The following is a 25,285-nucleotide window of genomic DNA, read 5'->3' on the forward strand; positions in this document are numbered from 1 at the left end:
CAAAAATAGTTACCAAACTTGAACAAAAGCAAAATAAAGCTCCGAATTAGCATGTTGGCCTTAACCAGGAAGTGCCTGTGAGTCATGTGATGAGCAGAAATGGCTGCGGTGCAGTGGTAAGATGCTATTTTCTATAAAGATCCTAAAATCCAGCAGATTTCATGTGTCCCGAGGCTGTTTTAGAACACATGCATGTAATGAAAATACTGCGAGTTTTAAAACAAATCTACGCGTTGACTGACATGAGCCAGCAGGACGTAGTTAGACGCAGAGCCAGCAGAGAGAGGAGTTCTCTGAAAAGCTCTGTTTATTTTATATTAAGTGCAAGACTTCCTTTATGCAGGTCCTAAAAAGCTCGGATTTTTGTGTCAGTCTGATATGTAAAGGCAAATGCTTGTAATTTGACACTTGTTTCACTCATTCGAATTGTTTTATATATGGGTAAATGCAACACTGTCGTTTCGAAGCACTTTCACAGAGAAAATCCCAACAATTCCATGTGAGCATGCATAAGCAGGAAGGAAAAACAGTGTAACAGGAAGAAACCTGCAGAGCCAGACTCAGAGGTGCAGACTTTCTGCTGATCTGTTTGGGGTTAGAGGATGGAAAGAGAGACAGCTCTTTAAGATATGATGGAGGCTGGCTGTTAAAAGAAGGATTTCTAGATTTCACAGGCTGCATTTAAACACAAACTGATTGCTGGAGTGTTCTGAATCGCTGCCACAAAGCATGCTCTTCCGCTGTGTCTCCAGGCGTTCCCGTGGGCGCAACTATGAGGCAGAGCAGCAGAGGTGTCGCTGCGAGGCGTCTCCAGTGGAGTTCGGAGAATACCATCCCCTCAAGCCCATCATGGTATCCAGTGAAAACAAGCTGCAGACTGTGATATTGTTGGTCCAGCTCGTGTAGCAACTCCCACCTCACTCCCGCTGCTCTCTCCTGCATCCAGGTGACGGACACCAAGACCCGGCGTGGAGCCCGTAAGGGCAGCACCTCCTCCTCCTCCTCCTCCTCCTCCTCCGTCCCCCCTTCAGACCCCCTCAGCTCCATGCTGGACGGGACCGACCCCCTGTCCATGTTTGCAGCGGCCTCTGGCAGCGAGTCTCACGCCACGTCCCACAGCAGCTCTGCAGGGGTCAGTTTTATATTGCAGACAGAGGGAGTCGTGTTGCCTCTCCCCGCTGTGAAACTTCACTTGTTGGGAGCTCATTATATGGAATTTCTTATCATTAAAGTACATGTTGTTGATTCCAGGAGCTTGGGAGGAAGAAGAGAGAGAAGGAGGAGGAGGCGGTGGGGCCAGACTTCGAGCCGTGGTCTTCCAAACGAGGGGAAATACTGTCCAGGTTCACCACAACTGAAAAACTCTCAATTGTGAGTCGTCTTTCAGAAACCAACTCTGCCCTTACCCTTGACTTTGATTTGCTTCATAAAGTTGAATCTTATTTCAAATTTCTTTTTCTCCATAGAATCTCTTCATGGGCTCGGAAAAAGGTACAACCTGTTGTTATATTCTAAATAGTAAAGATACTATTTCATTAAAGTCAGTAAATACTAGAGCAGAGGTGTGAAAAAAGGTGAAATAGTCCCATAATGTTGAGTGTTGAGTATACTTGATGAAAGTATCTATATTTTCACAAAAACCACATAATTGCTAATGAAAATTACTCCAATCTCAACATCAAGCCAATTTTAGTGATACTTTTACCTTCTGGTGCTAAAAGAAAGTCTCCCTCACAGCATGGCTTTGAGGCCGATGCTGGTTTGCTGGCTGGTGAATAATAATCAATATTGTCTCTGAAATCTTGACAATCTTTGGCCAGTTTTGACCCTTATGTTTGACACCCTGTATTTGAGTAAGTTAAAAAGTGTATTCATCCTCAGAATTTATTTCATGACCACACCATGAAGGTTTTGATTCTAGTTGCTGGTTTGGGAATACTTTCTGTTGTCCCGTCTTTCGAGAAACCTGATAAACCTCATGTTGATCTTCGGCTGACGGCGATTCTCTCTCTCCTTTGTAAAAAGGAAAGGCTCCCAGCCCCGGCACATCAGCTGTTTCAGAGAAAGTTCGCACTCGCTTGGAGGAGCTGGACGATCTGGAGGAGGTACGTCGGTGTAACTTAACACCATGAAAGGAAAATAGAAATAATCATTTACCCTGTTTGAAAACAGAGTTTTCCCCCGTGAGCGGCATGCTTCCTGTTTGTGTGCTCAGGGTTCCCAGAGGGAGCTCCTGAACCTCTCCCAGCAGGATTACGCCAACCGCATCGAGGAGCTGAACCAGTCCCTGAAAGAGGCCTGGTCCTCCGACCAAAAGGTCAAAGCCCTGAAGATCGTCATCCAGGTAATCCGGCAGTTTTGAGGCTGGTTTGACGTCAACAACACGGCGTGCGTTTTCTCCCCGTCGCTCTTCTGTTGGAGAGTGTCGGTATGGACTTGTGATCTCCATTGCAGTGCTCGAAGCTGCTGTCCGACACCTCGGTCATCCAGTTCTACCCCAGCAAGTTCGTTCTCATCACAGACATCCTGGACACGTTCGGTGCGTCATGACGCAAACTTTCAGTTCCTTCCTTTCAGAAACATCTGTCCTAAACGCAGCGCTGCTTGCTTGTAGGTCGTCTGGTCTTCGACAGGATCTGGACCATGTGTTCGGACCCCCGACCGTTACCGGGTACGGATGGAGACCGGCCCGCGTTTCGTCTTTGTGCCCGTCGCTGCGGTCACGTTTTTTGATTTTCTGTCCCATTTTCAGACAACTTCACAGTGGAAGACGTGAACGACACGGCGAAGGAGACGTGCCTCAACTGGTTCTTCAAGATCGCCTCCATCAGAGAGCTCCTGCCCAGACTGTATCCTCCACCTCCGTCACCTCCGTAGGGTTCTTCCCATGAGCGCTAACATGTTCAACAGCATGAAGCGTTGTTTAAATACTTCTGGGAATCTATTGAAATGATGAATTATGTGGAATCTGGCATTCAGAGAGATTATTCCTCATTGCATTCAGAGTGGGCATTACATTAGTTTGACTCTTTAACCACACTGCTCAGATATGTGGAAGCTGCCATTCTCAAATGTAACCGGTTTCTCACCAAATCGTGAGTAACAGCAGTTTTTCAGTTAGTGCTTCCCTCCCGATGTCACTTCAGAATGTTTTTTTAACAACAAAAAGAAAAGATGTGAGATGAAACACACAGCTGGTTCTTTGCGGGTTGAAATTTATTGCTTGGTTTCACAGCGGCATTCAGGAGACTCTCCCACGGTTGACCGCCATGATCAGAGGGATCGGAGATCCTCTGGTGGCTGCGTACGCCAGAGCTTACCTCTGCAGGGTGAGACGGCGCCTGTGGTTCATACACTCCTCAACAAGCATGTGGCTGGAAGGTTGGCAGCAGCTGGTTGACCCAGGAAGAATGTGCAACCGCCATTGTGAAGGACCCAGCAATCAAACACAAGGTTCAATAGAGCCAACCAGTTTTTACTGAACCAGCTTTTTCTTTTTTGACCTAGATCGGCATGGAAGTGGCCCCGCAACTCAAAGACAACCTGAACCGCAACTTCTTCGACTTGCTCGGCACCTTCCGGCAGATCAGCGGAGAGACTGTCCGCAATCAGCTGGTCCTGCAGAGGGTGGAGCCACCCGAGTATCTGACCCTCTACTCTCCAGCTATCAACTGGATCCTGCAGTGCATCGCCTACCGAGCTCCCGAGGTACTCAGGAAATGATGGGTTTAGGATTGGACTGATAAAAATGGGTTTTTTGGGGGGAAAACTGAGTTGGATGCTGATTGTGTTTCCACTTCAGCCACTGCTGACGGAGATGATGGAGAGATGCAAGACACTAGGAAATAAGTAAGTAAGGTTTTAACAACCAAATAAACATTTTGTTGTGTTTCCGTTTTACATATTAGAAACATTACGGTAGTCTGTGAGCAGCCACAGCCATGCAGTGTCGTTTCAGCCAGATCGATTCACTATCCCTCCGTTTCCCATAGTGCACTGCTTCTAAATTCCGTCATGAGGGCGTTCAGGCCGGAGTTTGTTGCGGCAAGGGCCACTGACTTCATCGGCATGATTAAAGACTGCGACGAATCGGGCTTTCCGAAGGTCAGAAGACAGGAGCAGTGGTGGCTGTCGATGTACATGGTGGTAAATGTTCAACATGAAAACAAAAGTGGTCGCCTGTTGTGGTTTTCTCTTCAGCACCTGTTGTTTGGATCTCTGGGTCGCAGTCTGGCCTGCGCCGATCCTCCAGAATCAGAGAGGCTGACGATCCTGAACGAAGCCTGGAAGGTGATCACCAAAGTGCGCAGTCCGCAGGTAACTCAGGGCTTCGACCGCAGCTTTCAAAACGCCCGTCATTCCAGTGGAAAATGTTCCGAATGCTCACCCCAGATCGACTCCTGACTTTCAGGATTACATCAACTGCGCTGAAGTCTGGGTGGAATTCACCTGCCGCCACTTCACAGTGAGCACAGCGAGGTCTGATTTCTCCCTGCGGGGCGTCTCGCTTCTTCTTCATTCTCTTCTGTTTTTCCTTCAGAAACGCGAAGTCAACACAGTTCTGGCTGACATGATCAAGCACATGACCCCTGACCGAGCGTTTGAGGACGCCTATCCTCAGGTTGCCTCTTGAACCATCCCTCTCTCTCTCCCCCTCTCTCTCTCCTCTGTGATGAATGTTTTGCTTTTCTTCTCGTAGCTGCAGTCAGTGATCCAGAAGATCCTCACCTACTTCCACGACTTCTCCGTTCTCTTCTCCATGGTGAGAAACGCTGGAGTTGAAGCCCGGCGAGACGGGCTGAGGACAACGGCTCCCATGATGCCACGGCAACGCAGCCATTATTTCTCCTCCCTGTTCTCCAGGAGCGCTTCCTGCCATTCCTCGACATGTTCCAGAAAGACAGCGTGAGGGTGGAGGTCTGCAAATCCATCATGGAGGTCTTCATCAAGTAAGCCCTGCCTCAGAGATGTGGAGTGTATCACAGACAGACAGTGCTCCTTCTGACAACTTTGAGCTTTGTGCAGGCATCAGGTGGAGCTCACCAGGGACCCGGTCATCCTCAACGCCATGCTGCACATCTGCAAGACCATGCACGACTCTGTCAAGTACGCTGTTTGTTTGTCATGGAGAGTTTTATTTGTAATGCTCCTATGAGTCAAAAAAGAACAAAGGTCGTTACGTCGCCCGGTATGGTGCAGCTGGGGCCCCACGCACCCTGAAGCCATGCCTGGGGTTGGGGCTCGTAAGCGAGCGCCTGGTGGCCGGGCCTTTGCCCACGGGGCCCGGCCAGGCTCAGCCCGAAGGGGTGACGGGGGCCTGATCTCCGGTGGGCTCACCACCCACCGAGGGAACCGTAGGGGCCAGGTGCAATGTGGATTGGGTGGCAGCCGATGGCATGGTGCCCGGCGACCCGATCCCTGGACACAGAGACTAGCCCTAGGGACATGGAATGTCACCTTGTTAAGGGGGAAGGAGTCCGAGCTTGCGAGGGAGGTTGAGAGGTACTGGCTAGATATAGTCGGGCTCACCGCCACACACAGCCGGGGCTCTGGAACCCAACCTCTCGAGAAGGGCTAGACTCTCCACTTCTCTGGCGTTGCCCGCAGTGAGAGGCGGCGGGCTGGTGTGGGTTTGCTTATAGCCCCACAGCTCAGCCGCCATTTGTTGGAGTTCACCCCAGTGAACGAGAGGGTCACATCCCTGCACCTTCGGGTTGGGGACAGGTGCCTCACTGTTGTTTCGGCTTATGGGCCGAACAGCAGTGCAGAGTACCCAGCCTTCTTGGAGTCCATGGGAGGGGTGCTGGACAGTGCTCCGACCGGGGACTCCATTGTTCTGCTGGGGGACTTCAACGCTCACATGGGCAGTGACAGTGAGACCTGGAAGGGTGGTGATTGGATCGCATGGCCTCTCTGATCTGAACCCGAGTGGTGTTCTGTTATTGGACTTCTGTGCTCGTCACAGTTTGTCCATAACAAACACCATGTTCGAGCACAGGGGTGTCCATAAGTGCATTTGGTACCAGGACACCCTAGGTTGGAGGTCGATGATCGACTTTGTTGTCGTGTCATCTGACCTCCGGCCACGTGTTTTGGACACTCGAGTGAAGAGAGGAGCAGAGCTGTCGACCGATCACCTGGTGGTAAGTTGGATTTGCTGGCGGAGGAGGAAACCGGACAGACTTGGCAGACCCAAACGTGTTGTGAGGGTCTGCTGGGAACGTCTGGTGGAACCCTCTATCAGCATGGTTTTCAACTCCCACCTCCGGGAGAGCTTCTCTCATGTCCTGAGGGAGGCTGGGGACATTGAGTCCGAGTGGACCATGTTCTCCACCTCCATTGTCGAAGCAGCTGCCCGGAGCTGTGGTCGCAAGGTCTCCGGTGCCTGTTGTGGCGGCAACCCCTAAACCCGGTGGTGGACACCAGAAGTAAGGGCTGCCGTCAAGCTGAAGGGGTCCTATCGAGCCTTGTCGGCAGACTCGTCCATCACCTAAGCTGAAGTCACCGAGGTGGTTGGTAAGCTCCTCGGTGGCAAGGCACCGGGGGTGGACGAGATTCACCCTGAATAACTTAAGTCTCTGGATGTGCAGGGACTGTCTTGGTTGACATGTCTCTGCAACATTGCGTGGCAGTCGGGGACGGTGCCTCTGGATTGGCAGACCGGGGTGGTGGTCCCCCGTGCTCCAACTATAGGGGGATCACACTCCTCAGCCTCCCCCGGGAAAGTCTATTCCAGGGTACTGGAGAGGAGGATTCGACCGGTAGTCAAACCTCGGATTCAGGAGGAACAGTGCGGTTTTTGTCCTGGTCGTGGAACAGTGGACCAGCTCTATACCCTCCATAGGGTGCTCGAGGGCTCGTGGGAGTTTGCCCAACCAGTCCACATGTGTTTTGTGGACTTGGAGAAGGCATTCGACCGCGTCCCTCGTGGTGTCTTGTGGGGGGTGCTCCGGGAATACGGAGTCAGGGGCCCCTTGTTAAGGGTCGTCCGGTCTCTGTATGACCGGAGTAGGAGTCTGGTCCGCATTGCCGGCAGTAAGTCAGACCTGTTCCCGGTGCATGTTGGACTCTGGAAGGGCTGCCCTTTGTCACCGGTTCTGTTTATAATCTTTATGGACAGAATTTCTAGGTGCAGCCAGGGGCCGGGAGGGGTCCGGTTCGGGAACCACAGGATTTCATCTCTGCTTTTGCAGATGATGTTGTCCTGTTGGCTTCATCGAACCTGGACCTACAGCATGCACTAGGGAGGTTCGCAGCCGAGTGTGAAGCAACAGGGATGAGGATCAGCACCTCCAAATCCGAGGCCATGGTCCTCGACCGGAAGAAGGTGACTTGCCCCCTCCAGGTCGGTGGAGAGACCCTGGCTCAAGTGGCGGAGTTTAAGTATCTTGGGGTCTTGTTCACGAGTGGGGGACGGATGGAGCGTGAGATTGACAGGCGGATCGGTGCAGCGTCTGCAGTGATGCAGTCGCTGTATCGGTCCGTCGTGGTGAAGAAGGAGCTGAGCCGAAAGGCGAAGCTCTCGATTTACTGGTCAATCTACGTTCCCACCCTCATCTATGGTCATGAGCTTTGGGTCATGACTGAAAGGACAAGATCCTGGATACAAGTGGCCTAAATGAGTTTCCTTCGTAGGGTGGCTGGGTGCTCCCTTAGAGATAGGGTGAGGAGCTCAGTCACCAGGGACGAGCTCGGAGTAGAGTCGCGACTCCTCCACATCGAGAGGAACCAGCTGAGGTGACTCGGGCACCTCTTTAGGATGCCTCCTGGATGCCTCCCGAGGGAGGTGTTCCGGGCATGTCCCACCGGGAGGAGACCCCGGGGAAGACCCAGGACACGCTGGAGAGACTATGTCTCTCGGCTGGCCTGTGAACGCCTTGGGATCCTCCCAGAGGAGCTGGAGGACGTGTCTGGGGGCAGGTCAGTCTGCCCCAGGGCAGCTGTGGCTACAGTCGTAGCTTACCACCACCGAGTATGGTGTGAAAGGGTTGATGTGATATTGCAGTGTGAAGCGCTTTGGGCTCTGTCAAGCAGGGTTAAAAGCGCTATACAAGTGTAGTCCATTTACCATTTACCATTTACCAGGTAAGTCTGGACATCCCTGCTGAGACTGCTGCCCCCGCGACCCGGCCCCAGATAAGCGGTAGAAAATGGATGGATGGGTGGATGGAGTTTTATTTGTATTTCATTCCAGAGATTTTCTTTCACACCAGTTAATTTTAAGTCTTCAGTCTCGGTTCTGCTGATTTGGCGACGTGTTTGATCCAGCTGCTCTGCTTTGTCCTGCAGCGCTCTCACTCTTGAAGATGAGAAAAGATCTTTGTCTCTGCTGATCATCGGTTTCATCCGCGTGGTGAGGCTTTATGTTTGGTTGAATTACTGTCAACAATCTCCATGAAGCTGAACTCGACTGCACCTTTTCTCCGGTCACTCTTTCTGTCTAGGTCTCCTTTGGCCGCGACTTCGAGCAGCAGCTGAGTTTCTGTGTGGAGGCCCGAGCCACGTTCTGCAACCTGGAGCCGGTGCTGGTGCAGCTCATCCATGTCAGTTTGTCATTGAACACACACACACACACACACACATATATACACACACACACACACACACACACACACACACACACACACACACACACACGGCCTCCTCATGCCCTCCGTGCGACCTTGTGGTCTGCAGACGGTGAACCAGCTGGCCATGGAGACCAGGAGGGTGATGAGAGGGAGTCACTCCCGGAAAACCGCCGCCTTCGTCCGGGTGAGTCGGCGCACGCCGCCTCTCCGTCTCCGTGGCCGCAGGCATGGAGGAAGGTCCTCCGCTCATGGCCGTGTCCCCGTCTGCTCTCCAGGCGTGTGCGGCGTACAGCTTCATCACCGTCCCGTCTCTCAGCAGCATCTTCAGCCGCCTCAACCTCTACCTGCTCTCCGCTCAGGTTGCGTTGGCCAACCAGTGTCTCTCCCAGGGTGAGCCTGTTCTTTCTACAGGTTTTCTACTCATTTCTGTCTCTGTCTCTGTCCCTGATCGCCTGCAGTCTGCTCATATTTCTCCTCTTCCTCCAGCCGATGCTTTCCTGAAGGCGGCGGTCGGCGTTCTCCCCGAGGTTCCTCGCTCCATCAGCGTGGAGGGGAAGCTGCGTTCTTCTGAGAGCTTCCTGCTGGACTTCATCAACAACTTTCTGGCAACACTGCTGGTTGTCCCGGTGAGGAAGAGACAGACGAGAATAACTTGAGATAAACCTGGTAACGAGGGATGCAGCGATACCAGAATCTGCACTGCTGTTTCCACACAGATGGAGTCAATGCATTGAGAAAAAGTTGCATTTTCAGCGGCTCCAAGCATCAATTTCTCCGACACGCTTCCATGTGTTGCAGGACCACCCGGAGCACGGGGTGCTCTACTTAGTCCGGGGTCTGCTCAACATGGTCCAGGATTACACCTGGGAGGACTCCAGCGACGCCAAGGTGCGAGTCTACATCAGCGCGCTGCCTCTGTTGGCCGCCATGAGTCAGGAATCCTTCCTCTACTCCATCCCCGAAGGTAATCTGACGAATCATCACCAGGCAGAAAAAATGTCATCATTTCTCTGCACCAAAGACTTCATGATATTAATCTGGCAGGTTGGACTTACATCTGAGCCTGTCTGCTGTTTTCAGTTGACTCCAATGAGACGTTGTACGGAGGAGACCCCAAGTTTCTGTCTGAGATCAACAAGCTGTGTGAGACTCTGATCGGGCAGATCCTGGACCATCTGAAGGCGCTCAGCCGGGACGACGTGAGCACACACACAGAGAAACCTCCAAATGACACACAGAAAGCCTTTCTCATGGAAAAAAGTCTCACCTGGAGCTTCTGTTAACACGACAGGATGAAGGTTTTTGAATCCAGGGGATAAAAGCAGAATTCAGTCTTAAAGTTGCTGTAGGCAGGATTCTGCATCTCCGCCATCTTGATGGCGATTTGACCCATCTAAGATGGCCATTTGAAACCCAGCACAGCCAATCCTGTCCTGTTTTCTCTCACATCACACCCTTACGCAAGTCAAGCCCCTCCTACAAGAACGTGCGACAAACGCCCCTCGACCAATTGCGGTTAGAGCCTCAGGGGCTCTTCTGATTGGTCAAAGATACCTGGAGCTGTCGAGATTCCTTTTCAGCTCAGAACAGAGACAGATGGAAGCGCTGCGCCCTCGCGGTAGTGCAATTATGCTACACTCGCAAAGGATTATCAATGGATACTCTAACATTTAATCCAAAGAAAACACAGAAAAATTAGCATTGACTAGCAAAATCCTGCCAACAGCACCTTTAATAATGATGAAATTTCATATCAGTCACATAAATCATAAAAATTACATCTGTCCAGTTATACTCAGATATAACACAGTTAATTGTTGATGTACCTATTTCCCTTCTATTTAAACTCACGAAAGGAAGAAGCAAAGATTATTTTATCCTCCTTCTTCTTCTGTATTTGTTACGATTCAACATTTTTCTGAATCTCAAAGTGTTTATTTCACTGCCCACAACTTATTGAGCAAAAGCTTAACGTCAGTCCTCATACTTGTCACTGTCCTTTAAAGAAGTCGTATCGCCGCATCCTGAGTTTTTATGTTACATTAATAAGGGAGCGATTGTGGATTGAAAATCTTGTTTCTCTTCTCCATGTTGCAGCAGAGCGCACGGCGTCAAAGCGCTCTGGCCTTCTCTCTGTTTGCTGTCCTGCTGGCTCACGGTGAGCTGAGGAACAACAAGCTGAGCCAGCTGGCCGTCAACTTGTGGAACCTCAGTCACAAACATGGACACTGTGAGACGTCAATGTCTGTGAGTTCATACTTCATCTACTACCTGCTGGAGGAATTGGAGCTAAAACTCTGCAGTCGTCAGTCTTACAGTGAGACAACTGACTTTATGAGAGTTGATGAAATCCAGTAAAGTCAGACTGATCAAAATCCTCATCTAGAATGTTTCATTCTGCTGCCTCATTGTTTGAATTGACAGGAGAACATTTTCAGTGTGTTGGACTTGCTGTTGAAGCCTGATCTCTTGACTGTGGACTGACGGCGTTCTGGTCTCTTGGTTCCTGCTTCAGGTTCGGACTCTGGAGTCCATCAAACATCAGGCTCAGCAGCCCGACACGGCTCACCTGTCGGATACAGTCCAGAGGCTGGCACTGCAGTCCCGCACCTGAACACCGGCCGTCACACTGCTTGGAGAAAAGCTGTTCCAGAGAAATGCTGTGTCAATAAAAACAGAAATGACTGAACAAATGTTTCAAAGCCCGTTGGATTTGACATGTTCACACACTGAGTTCAGATGCTGATGAACAAACTAATTTTAACCACAAAACAGCTGATTTTGTTCAACGTTGAAGCGTTTTAAAACTGTTTCCAGTGTAGCTATTTCATTCTGGTCAACAAATAAACTTTGATGAAAGAAACAAAGATTTGTTTGTAGTTGTTTTACAGTCTCTGCTTGATCTTTGATGGAGATTAAATCTTCCTAATCTGAAATTCTGTCAAACAATAAAAAAATGGTGACTGTGATGTTATAAATCACACATTGTCTGGAAAGTTGTTTCAATTACTTTAATTCAGTGTTTGATCAATCTGTACAGACAATTACATTTCATTCTTGATCATCAGATCTTCCTCATTGATCTGAGAGAATGGAGAATGGTTCCAAAGATGAACAAATCTAACTTATGAAACTAATGGAAAACACCCAGCGTTAATCTTTTAACAAGTGATTCCCTTTTTAAAACTAATATTTATTTTTGTTGTTTTAAACAGTTACCACAATCTCACATACACGGATGACACTCGGTCACACATGACATTGGAGGGAAAACACAGAGATGAAGCAAAAGATGCAAATAAAGAAATCATCACATATGAATATCTTACGAACAAGAACAAAAAAAAAGCACCCACAGATGAAACAACAAAAAACTGATCCAATCTGCATAAAAATACATATAGCTAAATGATGTTTCAAATAAAGAAATAAAGCCAAACACCCTCTGAGTGAAAAAGCCCACCTATTCACACATTTGTACATGTTGCTGTTTCCAGATTAACAGATTATATCTCACACTAAATGACTCGTTGCACCTACAGTTGATGAAACGTTTCTGAACACAAAGAAATCAAACTCTGTCCATGTTTCTGTGACAAAGCTGTGAGAGACACAATAAGAGCGGAGAAGCTGCAGAAACAAACATCAGCAGAAGAAGAAAAGATGAACAAGTGCTGACGAAGGCTGTTTGATTGACAGCTGATCTGTGTGCAGCGGAGAAAGAAAACAACAAGGAGCTCTCAGCAACCATGACGGAGACTCAATGAGTCAAATTACAGGATGGAACCAAATCACTGCTCCTGATGTGACCTCAGTCTATTTCAGCTTCATCAACTCTGCACTTGATCAGTCTATTAAAACTTTTAACTCTGCACTTCTTTCAGGTGCAAAAAAACCACAAAACCAGACTCCAGCGAGGAGCGGCTGAGTGAATGTGGTCTGGACTCTGTGGAGGAGAGTCATGGTCTCAGAGATGCTGTAGAAGGACAGAATACCTGCTGTGTGATCCAGGAACACTCCCACTCTGGAGGAAGGAGGACCTGACACTGGAGTTTCAACTTTGTTGTGATAAAAACTACAACTGTTGTTGAAACAGCGTAAAGCCCATGATTTTTCATTATTACCAAATCTACTTTCAGTCCAATCTCCTCTGCTGACATTGTTGTATGCGACTGTCACATGAATGTCTCCTCTCCTCTCCACCTCCCAGTAACAACGTCCAGTCAGACTCTCTCGACTCAGAACCTGATAACATTGAGTGAATCTGTCTGGATGTTCAGAATAAGGCTGTTCAGTCTTCATTAATGTGACTTTCCTGTTTCCCTCTGATAATAGCAGCCATTTGTTTGCTGTGTTTGGATCCAGTGTGAGTTCACATGAGTATCTGAAGAAAGCAGCTCTGGTCGTTGGCTCTGGTTGTGACAGTAAAACATCCACTTCAGTCACTCTCAGTGAGATGTTTGTCCATGTTTCACTCAGGATGTCCTGGAGTTTGTCTCGGGCCTCTGACACAGCTGCTGTCACATCCTCAAAGGATCTGAGAGGAGCAGTGTGGAAGCTGGATGAGTGTGTGGACTCACTGAGAGCTGACAGTGATGGGAAACTGAGCAGAAACTCTGTGTGATCCTCTGTGTGTGAGAGCTGCTCCAGCTGGCCGTCTGTCCTCTTCAGCTCAGCGATCTCCTGCTCCAGCTTCTCCTGAAGCTCTCGCACTCGACTCACCTCTGTTTGCTGCTGGGATCTGACCTGCTGCTCAACATCTCTGCTTCTTTCCTGGAGGAGACGGATCAGCTGGCTGAAGGTCTTCTCACAGTCCTCCACTGTCTGATCAGCAGAGGCATGGATGTTCTTCGCCTCCTGTTCCAGCAGCTTCACGTCTTTCTCTGCGTCCTGGATCCTCTGCTGGATGATGTGTCGACTCTCCTCCAGCTCCCTCTGCCTCTCCGTCCTCTCTGCTGCAGCTGACACTGTGTCGTGGCCTTTGTGTTGGTCCACAGAGCAGAGGAAACAGATGCACTGCTGATCGGTGCGGCAGAACATCTTCATCACCTCATCGTGACGAGAGCACATGTTGTCCTGCAGCGTTTTGGAGGGATCCACCAGCTTGTGCTTCTTGAAAGCAGCTGAATCATAATGAAACTGAAGGTGCTGCTCACAGAAAGAGGCCACACACACCACACAGGACTTGAAAGCTTTGAGTTTTCTTCCAGTGCAGACATCACAGGCCACATCTTCAGCTCCAGCATAGCAGTGATCAGCAGGAGCAGCTTGAAGTCCGCTCCTCTTCAGCTCCTCCATCAGAGCTGCTAACATGGTGCTTTTCACCAGGACAGGCCTGGCTGTGAACGTCTGCCTGCACTGAGGGCAGCTGTGGATTTTCTCCTCATCCTCTTCACCCCAGAAGCTTTGAATACACTCCATGCAGTAGCTGTGTCCACAGGGAATAGTCACCGGATCCTTCAGGAGATCCAGACAGATGGAACAAGAGAAGCTCTCTCTGTCCAGCTCAACTCCTTTCTGCGCCATGTCTCCTCTCTGTGGCTCCGACTGTGTGACTTTCACTTCCTCACAAGAGAAACTGCTCTGACCAGTGATCAGCCCGTCATGTGTTTGCATGGAGCCAATCAGCTGCTGCTCTTCACCTCTGTTGGTTCCACCCATCTTCCAAACAGAGATCTGAAGGGGAGGAGGAACTCTGTGGAACTGCTGGAGCTGCTTTATTTTAACCAGACTCATGTAATGATTTACAGTTTAGAGAGAACAGAGTCAAGGTGCAAAACTTAACAACAACTCATGACATTAATCATACTGGTGAATCAAAGCAACATTCAAAACATCTTTAAATTATAGGGGTAAAAGGTTCATAAAGTAATCATCTTCCTCCTGACCTGCCACCTTTAAGTGGATGGGGAGTTTCAGTTGGGGGGGGGGTGCTTATGAGGGAGGTTGAGAGGTACCAGCTAGATATAGTCAGGCTCAGCTACATATGTGTAATTGAAATAAACAGAGTTAACCAACATGGCCACAGTGTCTGTGCACATATCCATCAGATATGAACGCACAAAGGTGGACGCGGATGCACAGGAGGCAGCCTGGCAGATGTCACCCACTGTGACACCTCTGCACAGGGCCGAAGAGGCAGCCATGCTCCGCGTGGAATGAGCACAAATCACTGCCAGCGGCGGGAGATTCTGCGCCTCATCGGCAGCTGCAATAGCACCCCCAACCCAGTGGGACGCTGGGAGGGCAGCGGGGCTCCACGACCCCTGGCCCAAAACCTCACAAACAGCTGGTCCGGAGTGCAAAAGCCAGCTGTGCGCTCACCGGGCACAGCAACCACAGCCGTGAGTCATCCCCAGACGAGCCGGGCAGGGAGCCAAGCGTCTTGATCCGGATCACACGGGACCGGAAGTCCGACATGATCACCTTGGGATGAAAGGCCAGGTTAGGCCAGAGGTGCACAAGTCCCCCATCCTGACAGAACACCATGCAGGAAGGATGAACCGACGAGGCGCAGATATCCCCAACTCTTTTGTCGGACACCAGCGCCAACAGAATAGCAGCCTTAAAGGTGCCTTACGGAGTTTGCACGTTTTATGCGAAACAGCGCCCCCTGCAGGCCTTGGGCGTAATGCAGCTTAGTGAAAAACTCGTCCCTGTGGCTCGCGTGCACGGAAGAGGGGAACTCCGTCTTCGCTCGTTTAGTAGCGCTCAAGTAAGATTTAAGTTTCTTTTATCTGTGGAGTCTGTGCTGGAGCTGTGGCAGTGCTAGAAGGCAGTCTTTTCTTACTTTCTGGAAGCTCCTGCTCAGTTGTTGCTCACCAAGCATCTGGTGGAGTGATGGCGGACAAAGCAAAACTTAAGGAGCCAGAGAGCGCATTATGTCATTCCTTTCAAATTCTCCCCAAAAAAATGCTGGTGCCGGACCAGCGCTGCAACTTTCAAGTGACAATTTAGTGCTGTTAGAGGTACTTGCAATGAATATGTCAGGGCACATTGTACACATCATTAAAAATGTGTAACATATTTATGGTGGAAAATAAGTATTTTTAAGGTTGAAAAACTCCTTAATGCACCTTTAAAGGAGAGAAAGCGGTCCTCCGCCCGCTCCAAAGGCTCAAAGGGGGTCCCTTCAGATCCTCCAACACCGTGTGGAGGTCCCACGGGGAGACCACATGCCTGGGGGGCGGCCGTAGCCGACACGCCCTGCGCAGAAACCGCTTCACCAGCGGGTGACTGCGTGCAGAGAAGCAGCCGAAGCCACCATGGCCCGCCATAATGGCCGATGCAAACACCACCAGAGTGGATGCAAGAGAGACAGATAGGATATTATATGTCAAACGAAAGATTTATGGCCCCCCAATAAACCCCTCCCCTTGCCATTTGTCCACCATTTGTCCAGCGTATGTCCACTGCGCATTTGTCCCCCCCCCCCCCAAACTTCCTTCCGTCTGAGGTCTTTTGAAGTTTTTACGACGGGTTAGGTGTTGACACATCTGAAGGGATGAGAAGGAGTCAGACAGTCGGTTAGAGGAGGGTGAATTTATATTGTACCTGAAGATGGCGGAGAAACGTGTCATGAAGAGGTTATATTACAAGCCGAGTCATCCTGGTAGTTTCGGTGGGGTAGAGCGGCTTCATAAAGCGGTTCAAGATGAGACGGGAAAGAAAGTCAGGGTGGAAGATGTGAAAGACTTTTTATCATCTCAAGACTCCTATACTCTGCATAAACCGGCTAGGATACATTTTCCAAGGAACAGAGTTTTTCTTACAAGACCTCTCAAACAGTTTCAGGCAGACCTTTGTGATAGGAAGACGGGCTCACCTTTGAGCGTGGTTGAAAGATTTAACCGAACGTTAAAGACCAGAATGTGGAGATATTTCACTGCTAAGAACACTAGACGGTGCGTGGAAGTCCTACCAGACTTAGTAAAAAGCTATAACAACACTCACCACAGCAGTATAAAAATGTGCCCGGTTGATGTGAGTAAGGGCCTTCAAGTGTTTCACAATCTGTACGGTACTCCTACACCACGAGATAAGAGAAAAAAATAAATAAAGACAGGATTTAAGGTCGGCGATGTTGTCAGAATATCCAAGTTGCGAGGGGTCTTCGATAAAAAAAAATACGAACAGAGTTTCACGAACAAAGTATTTACGGTGTCAGAATGCATTCCGCGTACTCCGCGTGTATAAGATTATGACGGCGAAGCGATCGAAGGTTCATTCTATGAGCCGGAGCTGCAGAAAGGGAAAAAAGACTCATTAACATTTTTCAATCATACAATTTTCAAACAGTCTGTTAGATATTACATTTTACTACAAACAGATATGTCCGGGTGTCTGTAGCACTTTAGATGGTTATATGACCTTTTTAAAGCTCTCCAGAGGTGAACCTAAAAATTATGATCTAAACAAGAAACTCAGGTTTCATCTTAACATGTAAAGCAAATAATCAAAAGTGTTACTATTTGTGACCTGAAGATAACCAAATCTGCTCCTAACTTGAAATTTTAAGTTACTGCTCTCAAAACTCTGAAACATGTCGTGTCCTTTGTGATAAGCATCGTGAAATTCTCTGATATTTCCCAGTTAACGTGATCACTGGAAAACCTTCACATCCACCCAAGTTCTAATATATAGATCTGAAAATACAACTCAAAAGGAGGGAAGGTTTTTAAAAAAGTGTATAAAATACAAGAAAAGGTATAAATGAATAGTAAAATCATTCAAAGACAGAGTCTCATTCTAAATATTCAAAATAAAGCCACACAAACTTAATCAGGAAGCGTAGACACGCGCTTGAATAAAAACAGAATAACTGGTTGATAATTTTCTCAAACTCAAATTCAATTTTCTGTATAAGAGACAATAATGATGTTGTCGATGTACGCCAAACAAAACCGAGTCAGCAGGTCATGTCAGCTTTGAAAGCTGCTGTCTCACAGCTGCAGCGGAGACGGTTGGACTGTCTGAAAAAAAAACAAACAACGTTAATCTTGTAAAGCGATGTTGTTGGTCACAGAAGGTGAAACTAAACAAATCCTATGTATTCCTGTGTACAGCAGAATACAAATACACAACTGTGTACCATTTCACTATGGCTGCTACTGATACTAAGATAGCATTAACATCTGGTACAACCGCAGTTAAAGGAATGACGCTGACATTTATTTATTTTTCCTGTGCAAATCTGTACTTCTTTGTTCCTGGTTTCAAAATGGGGTTTATCGGTGTGTTGTTTGGAGACAGACATGACACTCCTCGTTTCAGCAATGATTGAACCACTGGCCTGATCCCCAGTTCTTTTTCCTTTGATAAGAGATACTGTTTAACTCAAACAGGAAATTTCACATAGTTAATTCTTGCTTGATAAGGTTCCACAGCCAGCAATCCTACATGATTTTCTTCCCCTTTCTAACAAATCCACAGAAACACTACCAAAGAACAAAATATGACAACCCCTTGTAAGAGCAGCATTATATAAGAACAAAGAAAGAACAAAATAAAGTGCTTAGATTAAGAAACAAATACAATTATCAGCTTTACATACCTTCTCCTGTAGCAATTTCTTTTCTGATCAGTCTCAACCAGCTGCACAAGAAACAGAATTTCAACTCAGTATACATTTTCTCACTCTTTTTCTACTCTGACAGACAGTAATGCGCACAGCTTTACACACTCCGTGCTGCAGTTTGCACCACTGTTTTACATGATTTGCAAATACAGATTTTCTTCCCCTTTCTAACAAATCCACAGAAACATTACCAAAGAACAAAATATGACAACCCCTTGTAAGAGCGGCATTATATAAGAACAAAGAAAGAACAAAATAAAGTGCTTAGTTTAAGAAACAAATACAATCATCAGCTTTACAGCTTTACAAGAAACAGAATTTCAACTCAATATACATTTTCTCACTCTTTTTCTACTCTGACAGACAGTAATCACTCCGTACTGCAGTTTGCTCCACTGTTTTAGGTGGTGTAAAGATTAGTTGTGCGTCAGCTCTTGCCTGTATCTTGTTTAAAGCACTCCCTACATATAACGTGACTCTGTTACTCATCTGATACTTTAAAACTGAACCATCTCTGAATTACTGAGCCACTGTTGTTTTTTTTTTTTTTTTTTTTTTACTGAATGGGGTTTTTATTGGGGTGTTGTTTGGAGACACACAATGACTCCTCGTTTCAGCAGTGATTCAACCACTGGTCTGACCTCATTTCTTTTTCCTCTGATCAGGGATACTGTTTTAACAAACAGGATATTCTGCATAGTTAATTGTTGCTTGATAAGGTTCCATACCCAGCAGTCCTACATGATCTGCGTGCTGCGTCCACAATCTAGATGGAACAGACGCTCAAACTGACGGAGGTTGTAACAACACATCCAACTGAACTTCTGCTTTCGTTGTATTTTGCAGGATTTTAATGAACAAAAATGCAAAGTGTCCTCATCATACGACCAAACAATAACATTTTAGTTGCTATCTTCATCATCTGGTTGTCTATGGAGAAACTGGTAACAAATGTCAAGCATTTTAGTCCCAGTGATCACTTGTAACTGCACTTTGAAGTTTTTACGATGGGTTAGGTGTTGAGGAGATGAGTAGGAGCAAGACAGACGGATAGAGGGGGTGAATTTATATTGTACTCACAGATGGCAGAAAAGCGTGCCATGAAGAAAGTTAGGGTGGAAGATGTGAAAGATTTTTTTATCATCTCAAGACACCTGTACTCTGCATAAACCAACTAGGGTACATTTTCCAAGGAACAGAGTTTTTGTTACAAGACCTCTCAAACAGTTTCAGGCAGACCTTTGCGATAGGAAGACGGGCTCACCTTTCCTCCTCTCCTCTCTTTCATCATCTGATTGTCTATGAAGAAACTGGTAACAAATGTCAAGCATTTTAGCTACTGTCCCAATGATCATTTGTAACTGCACAGATGAATGGTTCAATGTTTCCGTGCACATCTTTTAATAATAACATCAGTCCCTCTGGAGAGAGACAAACAGTATTTGTGGACTTTCTACTCTGTCCGAGAATGGTTTATCTACTGGTCTGCTTGACAGAATGATAATGTTCTGATTCCCTCTATTGGGAACAGTCAAGTCACCACATCAACATTTAGAAAAACAGAGGCTGCTTTCTGCCAAACAGGGAAATACTGTCCTACCGTCTGATGTATGTTTGGAATGTTTTACTGTTACTCACTCTGGAGCACAAATTCTATATAATCTTAATTTTGATAGCATATCTTTTTCCTAAAAATGAAAACATTTCTAAATCACAAACACATGTTGAAATTTCCAGCCATCTCTCTCGACCGGTAACAGTTTTGACAGTGGTTCTCTTGGTGGGACACCAGAAATGCTGACCGTTTGAACAGTGTCATTACTTCATGGACAGTATATCTCCTGCTGACGAATACAAGAGAGAAATGCATCTACATTTCCGAGAAACTTTTTTGGTTTCCCTTTAATGTTTAAACAAATCTTTGGTATTTTCTACCGCTGTATTTGAAACTTGTGCCTGAATAACCATCATTATTATTATTATTTGATCACCGTCAGCGTCCCAGTTCTGTCGGCCTCTTCATTGTGTAGAAGTTTTTCTCCACAGAAAGGAAACTGCTCTCTGTTCTGGTGTAATGTTTGTCTTTGGTACTTGTTGAGTTTTGGCCTTGATTCAACACTTGTGGCACTCCGGTGGGTCTAGCTACTTTAGCTTCATCTCTTTTTTTTTTTTTCCTTTGCTCACAGTCTCTGGTAATGGCATGCATCATTGAGGTTTCTTCCCCCTAGCCAGTGTTTGATCATTAGTATTATTATTATAACGTCGGCCCCTAAATCGTCGTTGATTTGGTCTCATCCTGTCTCGTCCTCATCCTCTGAAGCCTGGTAGTGTTGATACAAACGGTCTAGACTCTCCCAGAGTTGTGTACAGCATGAATCTTAGCTTTTTCTTTTTTTTTTTTTTTTGGATTTGCAAACAATCCAGTTGCATCTAATTCTCTATTCCTTTTCCGTAATCCCACAGGACTCATTGAAAACACGTCTGGGGCTGCTAATTCTTTAAAGTATCAGCATCCTGTGTTCCCACTCCATTAATGATCATTGACACAAAGAAAGGTTCAGCTTTATGCGACACTTTTAATTTGACCATTTCTTTCCAACATTTAAGAAATCTTTCTGCATATTCAGACACCTGTTCATCAGTCCGTTCTTACAGTGAAGTTCTCGTGTTATCACATCTGCTAAAGTGAGAAGCTTTTCCATAACTTTGTCATGTATCGTTCACCATAAAGTCCACTCATTTGAGAACAGGAATTCCAAAGTAGTTTTTCAGCATGATCTATTTGCACAGGGGGGTTACTGACTCCATCGTAAGAATAAAGATTTGCTTCACTAAGGAGCAGGAAATGGTTGTAGTACAGGCCTGCAAGAATGCCCCGGAATACAACTGGCCCCCAAAAAACAGCAAAACGGGTCGATACTCAGATGCTTTAAAGAACATTCTGTGAGAAGACACGGAACGAGGGAATCTAATCTAACTTATCTCTTTCATCCGTTTGTCAACTTCTCTGATTGAGCTGACCATACTAAATACACATTGGGAAAAAACTCTGTGGAAAACCACAAAAGCGTCAACTGACGCAAACAAATGGCTTTAGCACCTCTGCATGGTGAGGCTGTAAGGCCTTATTTGTACTCACTTCCAGAATCAGCAGCTGTAGCTTCAAACACTCACAGCCAGACCGAGCGTCTCTACAGGCCTGATGTGCTTCTCACCTCCAGAGAATCATCGTCAGCGTCCAAGTTCCTTCAACTTCCTTAAATCAGACACAAAATACGCGTCTCTCTGCTTTTCTTCACCTGGACAGGACGCCACACTGTCAAATGACTTCCTCAGATCAGAACACACACACACACACACACACCCTCCCCCATGCTGACTCAGTGGAGGTGGGGGAAAGGAGAAAAAAATAAAAACGCTGAAGTCCTGTGGGCCCTCCTCTCGCCCTCCCTATAGAAGGGGCTCTATTTATACGCGTCGTTAAATACATCAAGCCCTTGTTGGATCAGTCCAATTAACAAATACAGATTTTGGAAGAAAAAAAAAAAAAATGGCTCAGGAAAGAATTCACATACCGATCATCCGGGACACACCGATCATGGTGTACGAAGAGACGCCGATCATCCCGAATGCGCCCAAGAAGCATGTGATGCACCTGCTTCGGACCCAGCTCCGTCCATCGGAATCGTTGAAGGAAGAATGGCCGCTGAAACCGTACGGGCGACGTGGTGCATGGGGCTACGTGTTCAAATACACGACGGGGGAGCTTTGCCTCTATCAGCGAGGCGAGGGTGAAAAGCAGGGAGCTGTACCTTCTATAGCGATGCTGAACTCCAACGACTGGGGTGTGCTGTATCACATGATTGTTCGACATTTTCGGGCAAACCCTGATGAAGGTGGCGCGAAGCCCGTCGATCCAGCGCTGACACCAGGTCGACCTCTGAAGCGTGAGTCCGTGGAGGGTGATGCACAAACAGGGTCTCCTTCTTGGAAAAAAAAAGTGCTTTACAGCATTGCGTGGCTGTCCAGAGCGGGTGTTTCAGGCACTGTGTGCTTTCGCGCCTGCATTTGTTGCTACGAAGGGAAAAAAGGCTCGGAGGAGTTTTTTTTGGAGACCTTTAACACCAGCTGCGGCGTATTCCATACACTGCTAAATGTCCCGCTGCTCGCATGGAAGGAAAGGTTTGGAGGACCGGACGATAAAATCGGCTCACTTTTTCGCAGCTGCTGCTACTGGAAAGACCTTCTAGCGGTTAAAAAAAACCTGTTTCCTTCGGCCTCCATTCAATCCTCCAGCTTTTAGTTCACCACGTCCACGATCCTACCAGTTTTTCTGCTTAACCCCACCCCCCGGACCTTCCTGCCACCCGTACACATTATAAAGACTGCGATCGATCATTCCACATCAAGAAGATATGGAGAACATCAGGAGTATCCGTAGAACCAGCTCTCGCGTCCTCATCGATCCGCTGTGGAGCAGAACTCCGTTGGTGGAGTACCCCATCAACATGTTTGCGGATGAATCGTCGAATTTGATCTCCCCGGACCCTGACTCTCAGCCGGGTCCCTCTCGATCACCACCATTCCCGAGACCTGCGACCCGGATCCAGGGTCCCTGGGAGATGATGAGGATCGAAGCAGGGAGGTGAGCGTCGACGACGGAGACCTTCAAGTGGATGAATCCCAAATCCCCGACTCTGAGGATTTTGTGGAGCCGGAACCAGCATCTTCGCCTCCTGACACTCCAGAGGTTGAGGAATCCGAGGATGAGCTGGACGGGTGGATGCCCTCGGCCATCATCAAAACCGTCAAAACAGCGGTCGTCCATCTGCTGGACATTGTGACTCACAAGTACCGGGAAGAGCTTTGCTACGGATGTCAGATCAGACATCCGAATGAGAAACAGCATCCTTGTTTACAGCAGGTGGACGAATATTTCTATCAAACTCACTTTTGCCGTCTGATGGAAAAACTGTGTACCGACCGTTTCATTCCTGCTATTCAATGTTTGTTATTCATGCGCAACATTAAAATCGACGATGTGCGAGTCAAAACTGTGGCAGAGACTTTGCTGAGAGAGATGAGATCCAAAGAAAAGTTTGTGGAAACTTTTGCAGATGTGTACGACAATCTGATCGGGCTGGATGTTGTGAAAATTGGTGAGCTTGGAATTGTGAAAGAATGCTGGAATGAGAACTGAGGCAGGCCTGGAGCTGTCCTGATGTGTTCAGTATTGTTTTTTCCATCTAATCTTATTTTTAGTTTTGCATGTCATCATTTCTTTGTAGCTGGGCATACTGTTCTTAATTTTAAAGAAACTTTAAATTGTGTGTTCCTTTTCAGTTTCATGTCCGTCATGAGACAGGTTAGTTTTACCCTACTGATGATGTGTTGTTGCAATAGTAATCCTTTTTCCCAACTGCTTGGTAGAAAAATTGCTTTGTGCGTGTGGTTTTTTTTTAAATAAAACAACAACAAAAGAATCTGGTTTTCTCAGTGTTTCTGTAAAAACATGACTGACAAACGGTGGTTGAAAAAAGCATTCTACCCCCCTTCATCGACCTGCCCTCATCTGACGAACCATTTACGAGCCAACCGTAAGTGTGTGTGTGTGTGTTCTGATCTGAGGAAGTCATTTGACAGTCTGGCGTCCTGTCTAGGTGAAGAAAAGCAGAGAGAGGCGTATTTTGTGTCTGATTTAAGGAAGTTGAAGGAACTTGGACGCTGACGATGATTCTCTGGAGGTGAGAAGCACATCAGGCCTGTAGAGACGCTCGGTCTGGCTGTGAGTGTTTGAAGCTACAGGTGCTTATTCTGGAAGTGAGTACAAATAAGGCCGTACAGCCTCACCATGCAGAGGTGCTAAAGCCATTTGTTTGCGTCAGTTGACGCTTTTGTGGTTTTCCACAGAGTTTTTTCCCAATGTGTATTTAGTATGGTCAGGTCAATCAGAGAAGTTGACAAGCGGATGAAAGAAATAAGTTAGATTAGATTCCCTCGTTCCGTGTCTTCTCACAGAATGTTCTTTAAAGCATCTGAGTATCGACCCGTTTTGCTGTTTTTTTGGGGGCCAGTTGTATTCCGGGGCATTCTTGCAGGCCTGTACTACAACCATTTCCTGCTCCTTAGTGAAGCAAATCTTTATTCTTACGATGGAGTCAGTAACCCCCCTGTGCAAATAGATCATGCTGAAAAACTACTTTGGAATTCCTGTTCTCAAATGAGTGGACTTTATGGTGAACGATACATGACAAAGTTATGGAAAAGCTTCTTACTTTAGCAGATGTGATAACACGGGTACTTCACTGTAAGAAACGGACTGATGAACAGGTGTCTGAATATGCAGAAAGATTTCTTAAATGTTGGAAAGAAAAGGTAAAATTAAAAGTGTCGCATAAAGCTGAACCTTTCTTTGTGTCAATGATCATTAATGGAGTGGGAACACAGGATGCTGATACTTTAAAGAATTAGCAGCCCCAGACGTGTTTTCAATGAGTCCTGTGGGATTACGGAAAAGGAATAGAGAATTAGATGCTACTGGATTGTTTGCAAATCCAAAAAAAAAAAAAAAAAAAGAAAAAGCTAAGATTCATGCTGTACACAACTCTGGGAGAGTATAGACCGTTTGTATCAACACTACCAGGCTTCAGAGGATGAGGACGAGACAGGATGAGACCAAATCAACGACGATTTAGGGGCCGAGGTTATTATAATAATACTAATGATCAAACACTGGCAAGGGGGAAGAAACCTCAATGATGCATGCCATTACCAGAGACTGTGAGCAAAGGAAAAGAAAAAAAAGAGATGAAGCTAAAGTAGCTAGACCCACCGGAGTGCCACAAGTGTTGAATCAAGGCCAAAACTCAACAAGTACCAAAGACAAACATTACACCAGAACAGAGAGCAGTTTCCTTTCTGTGGAGAAAAACTTCTACACAATGAAGCGGCCGACAGAACTGGGACGCTGACGGTGATCAAATAATAATAATAATGATGGTTATTCAGGCACAAGTTTCAAATACACCGGTAGAAATACCAAAGACTTGTTTAAACATTAAAGGGAAACCAAAAAAAGTTTCTCGGAAATGTAGGTGCATTTCTCTCTTGTATTCGTCAGCAGGAGATATACTGTCCA

At 47.0% G+C, this 25,285-nt stretch overlaps 2 protein-coding genes across 2 annotated transcripts; one reads left to right on the forward strand and one right to left on the reverse strand.

Moving 5' to 3' along the window:
• Positions 1–94: 94 nt before the first annotated feature.
• Positions 95–11,440, forward strand: LOC115392960 (VPS35 endosomal protein sorting factor-like). Its single transcript, XM_030097685.1, has 30 exons — positions 95–116; positions 753–852; positions 947–1,132; positions 1,252–1,371; positions 1,467–1,491; positions 2,026–2,105; positions 2,216–2,344; positions 2,455–2,539; positions 2,615–2,671; positions 2,753–2,849; positions 3,048–3,095; positions 3,236–3,329; positions 3,508–3,708; positions 3,803–3,849; positions 3,993–4,104; positions 4,201–4,317; positions 4,412–4,465; positions 4,541–4,621; positions 4,700–4,762; positions 4,864–4,949; positions 5,026–5,106; positions 8,290–8,353; positions 8,445–8,543; positions 8,677–8,754; positions 8,846–8,960; positions 9,057–9,196; positions 9,369–9,534; positions 9,651–9,769; positions 10,668–10,817; positions 11,086–11,440. Exons 1-30 carry the CDS (start codon positions 100–102, stop codon positions 11,182–11,184), a joined length of 2,910 nt encoding a protein of 969 aa, XP_029953545.1. The 5' UTR covers positions 95–99; the 3' UTR covers positions 11,185–11,440.
• Positions 11,441–11,593: 153 nt separating this feature from the next.
• On the reverse strand, positions 11,594–14,161 carry LOC115392968 (tripartite motif-containing protein 16-like). Its single transcript, XM_030097696.1, has 2 exons — positions 12,466–14,161; positions 11,594–12,414 (listed from the first exon to the last, which is right to left on the reverse strand). Exons 1-2 carry the CDS (start codon positions 14,094–14,096, stop codon positions 12,387–12,389), a joined length of 1,659 nt encoding a protein of 552 aa, XP_029953556.1. The 5' UTR covers positions 14,097–14,161; the 3' UTR covers positions 11,594–12,386.
• Positions 14,162–25,285: the final 11,124 nt, after the last annotated feature.

The sequence above is a fragment of the Salarias fasciatus genome, chromosome 8, assembly GCF_902148845.1.
Source record: "Salarias fasciatus chromosome 8, fSalaFa1.1, whole genome shotgun sequence".
NCBI lineage: Eukaryota > Metazoa > Chordata > Actinopteri > Blenniiformes > Blenniidae > Salarias > Salarias fasciatus.

Coding starts and splice junctions, on each gene's coding strand:
- LOC115392960 (XM_030097685.1), top strand. Junction 1,372..1,466: donor CAACTGAAAAACTCTCAATT/GTGAGTCGTCTT, acceptor TTTTCTCCATAG/AATCTCTTCATGGGCTCGGA. Junction 4,622..4,699: donor TTGAGGACGCCTATCCTCAG/GTTGCCTCTTGA, acceptor TTCTTCTCGTAG/CTGCAGTCAGTGATCCAGAA.
- LOC115392968 (XM_030097696.1), bottom strand. CDS start 14,096: ATGGCGCAGAAAGGAGTTGAGCTGGACAGAGAGAGCTTCTCTTGTTCC. Junction 12,415..12,465: donor GCTGGAGTCTGGTTTTGTGG/TTTTTTTGCACC, acceptor AATAGACTGATC/AAGTGCAGAGTTGATGAAGC.